The sequence below is a fragment of the Penaeus monodon genome, chromosome 15 (genome assembly GCF_015228065.2).
Source record: "Penaeus monodon isolate SGIC_2016 chromosome 15, NSTDA_Pmon_1, whole genome shotgun sequence".
Taxonomy (NCBI): domain Eukaryota; kingdom Metazoa; phylum Arthropoda; class Malacostraca; order Decapoda; family Penaeidae; genus Penaeus; species Penaeus monodon.
The window spans coordinates 24,425,223-24,426,232 of record NC_051400.1 but is presented as its reverse complement, the minus strand read 5'-3'; the positions used below and the strand labels follow the sequence as shown (position 1 = coordinate 24,426,232).

Sequence of the window (1,010 nt, the reverse complement as noted above, 5' to 3'; positions counted from 1 at the left end):
CCCATCAAAAAAAAAAATTGATGCAGTATAATAGACTTGATGTAAAATGTCTTCAGAAACCTCTATTTTTTTAGTTAAATTTTTAAGCATACATCTACATTCCAATTGTTAATAAAGATTTCCTTGTAGCTGCGTGGTGGAGGATATGAGCCAGAACTTCACTATCCCAACTGGCGTCGTGTCCATAAACCCATTGATCGTCATCATGTCCTCCTTGATTCCTTAACTAAGCTTATGGACGGTAAGATTATGCAGCCTTTATTCTATGCATGAAGACTTTAGAATAGCAAAATTATATAATTTGATGATAATAAATTTTATGCAAATGAACTAAAGAATATACTCACACTTTAATATATTGTATAACAGGCATCAATGACACTAGCAGTGGAACAGACAAGTGGCTGAGTAGGTTGGAGAGCAGTAGCTGGATGAACAATATCAAGGAAACCTTGAATTGTGCATGCCTTGTGGCACAGTGTCTTGATCAGGTAAGTAAATTATCGAATTGAATGCTAATAAACAATAAGAAATAACTCTTACTAATTTAACAGAAACAGTTTAGTGATATTGTGCTGCATGCATGAGCTACTTGAAATTTTCCAACACTTATCATTGTTGCAGAAAAATGGTTCTGTACTTTAATATTAGCAATGAATTATATGGATTTGTTTATTTGTAAATAATTATATGATCATAGAAATGCTGTTCCTACTTTGGGAAATTTACTCTCTAAAGATTTATCTTATTACAGGAAGGAGCATCTGTTCTAGTGCATGACACAGATGGGATGGATTCCACTTTGCAGGTCACATCACTGGCTCAGATAATACTCAATCCAGATTGTCGCACTGTCAGAGGGTAAAACTTCTTTATCAGTTTCAGTGTCAAGTTGCTGATCAGAGAGTTATATTATCAGAAAAAACAAGGATTAATAATAAGCATTAATGGTCAAAGCTTTGCCAAGAAATATGAAATGCATCTCTATAACTTGTACATATTGTTACAGT

At 33.6% G+C, this 1,010-nt stretch overlaps 1 protein-coding gene across 3 annotated transcripts in view; it reads left to right on the top strand.

The window, feature by feature from the left end:
• Positions 1-1,010, top strand: part of LOC119581831 (myotubularin-related protein 9-like) — a 16,750-nt gene that overhangs the window by 12,853 nt on the left and 2,887 nt on the right. For all 3 annotated transcript variants that reach the window (XM_037929971.1, XM_037929970.1, XM_037929972.1), the window contains 3 exons: positions 130-241; positions 370-491; positions 755-861. In XM_037929971.1, coding sequence (XP_037785899.1) covers positions 130-241; positions 370-491; positions 755-861 — 341 coding nt within the window. The remainder of the gene's footprint in view (positions 1-129; positions 242-369; positions 492-754; positions 862-1,010) is intronic.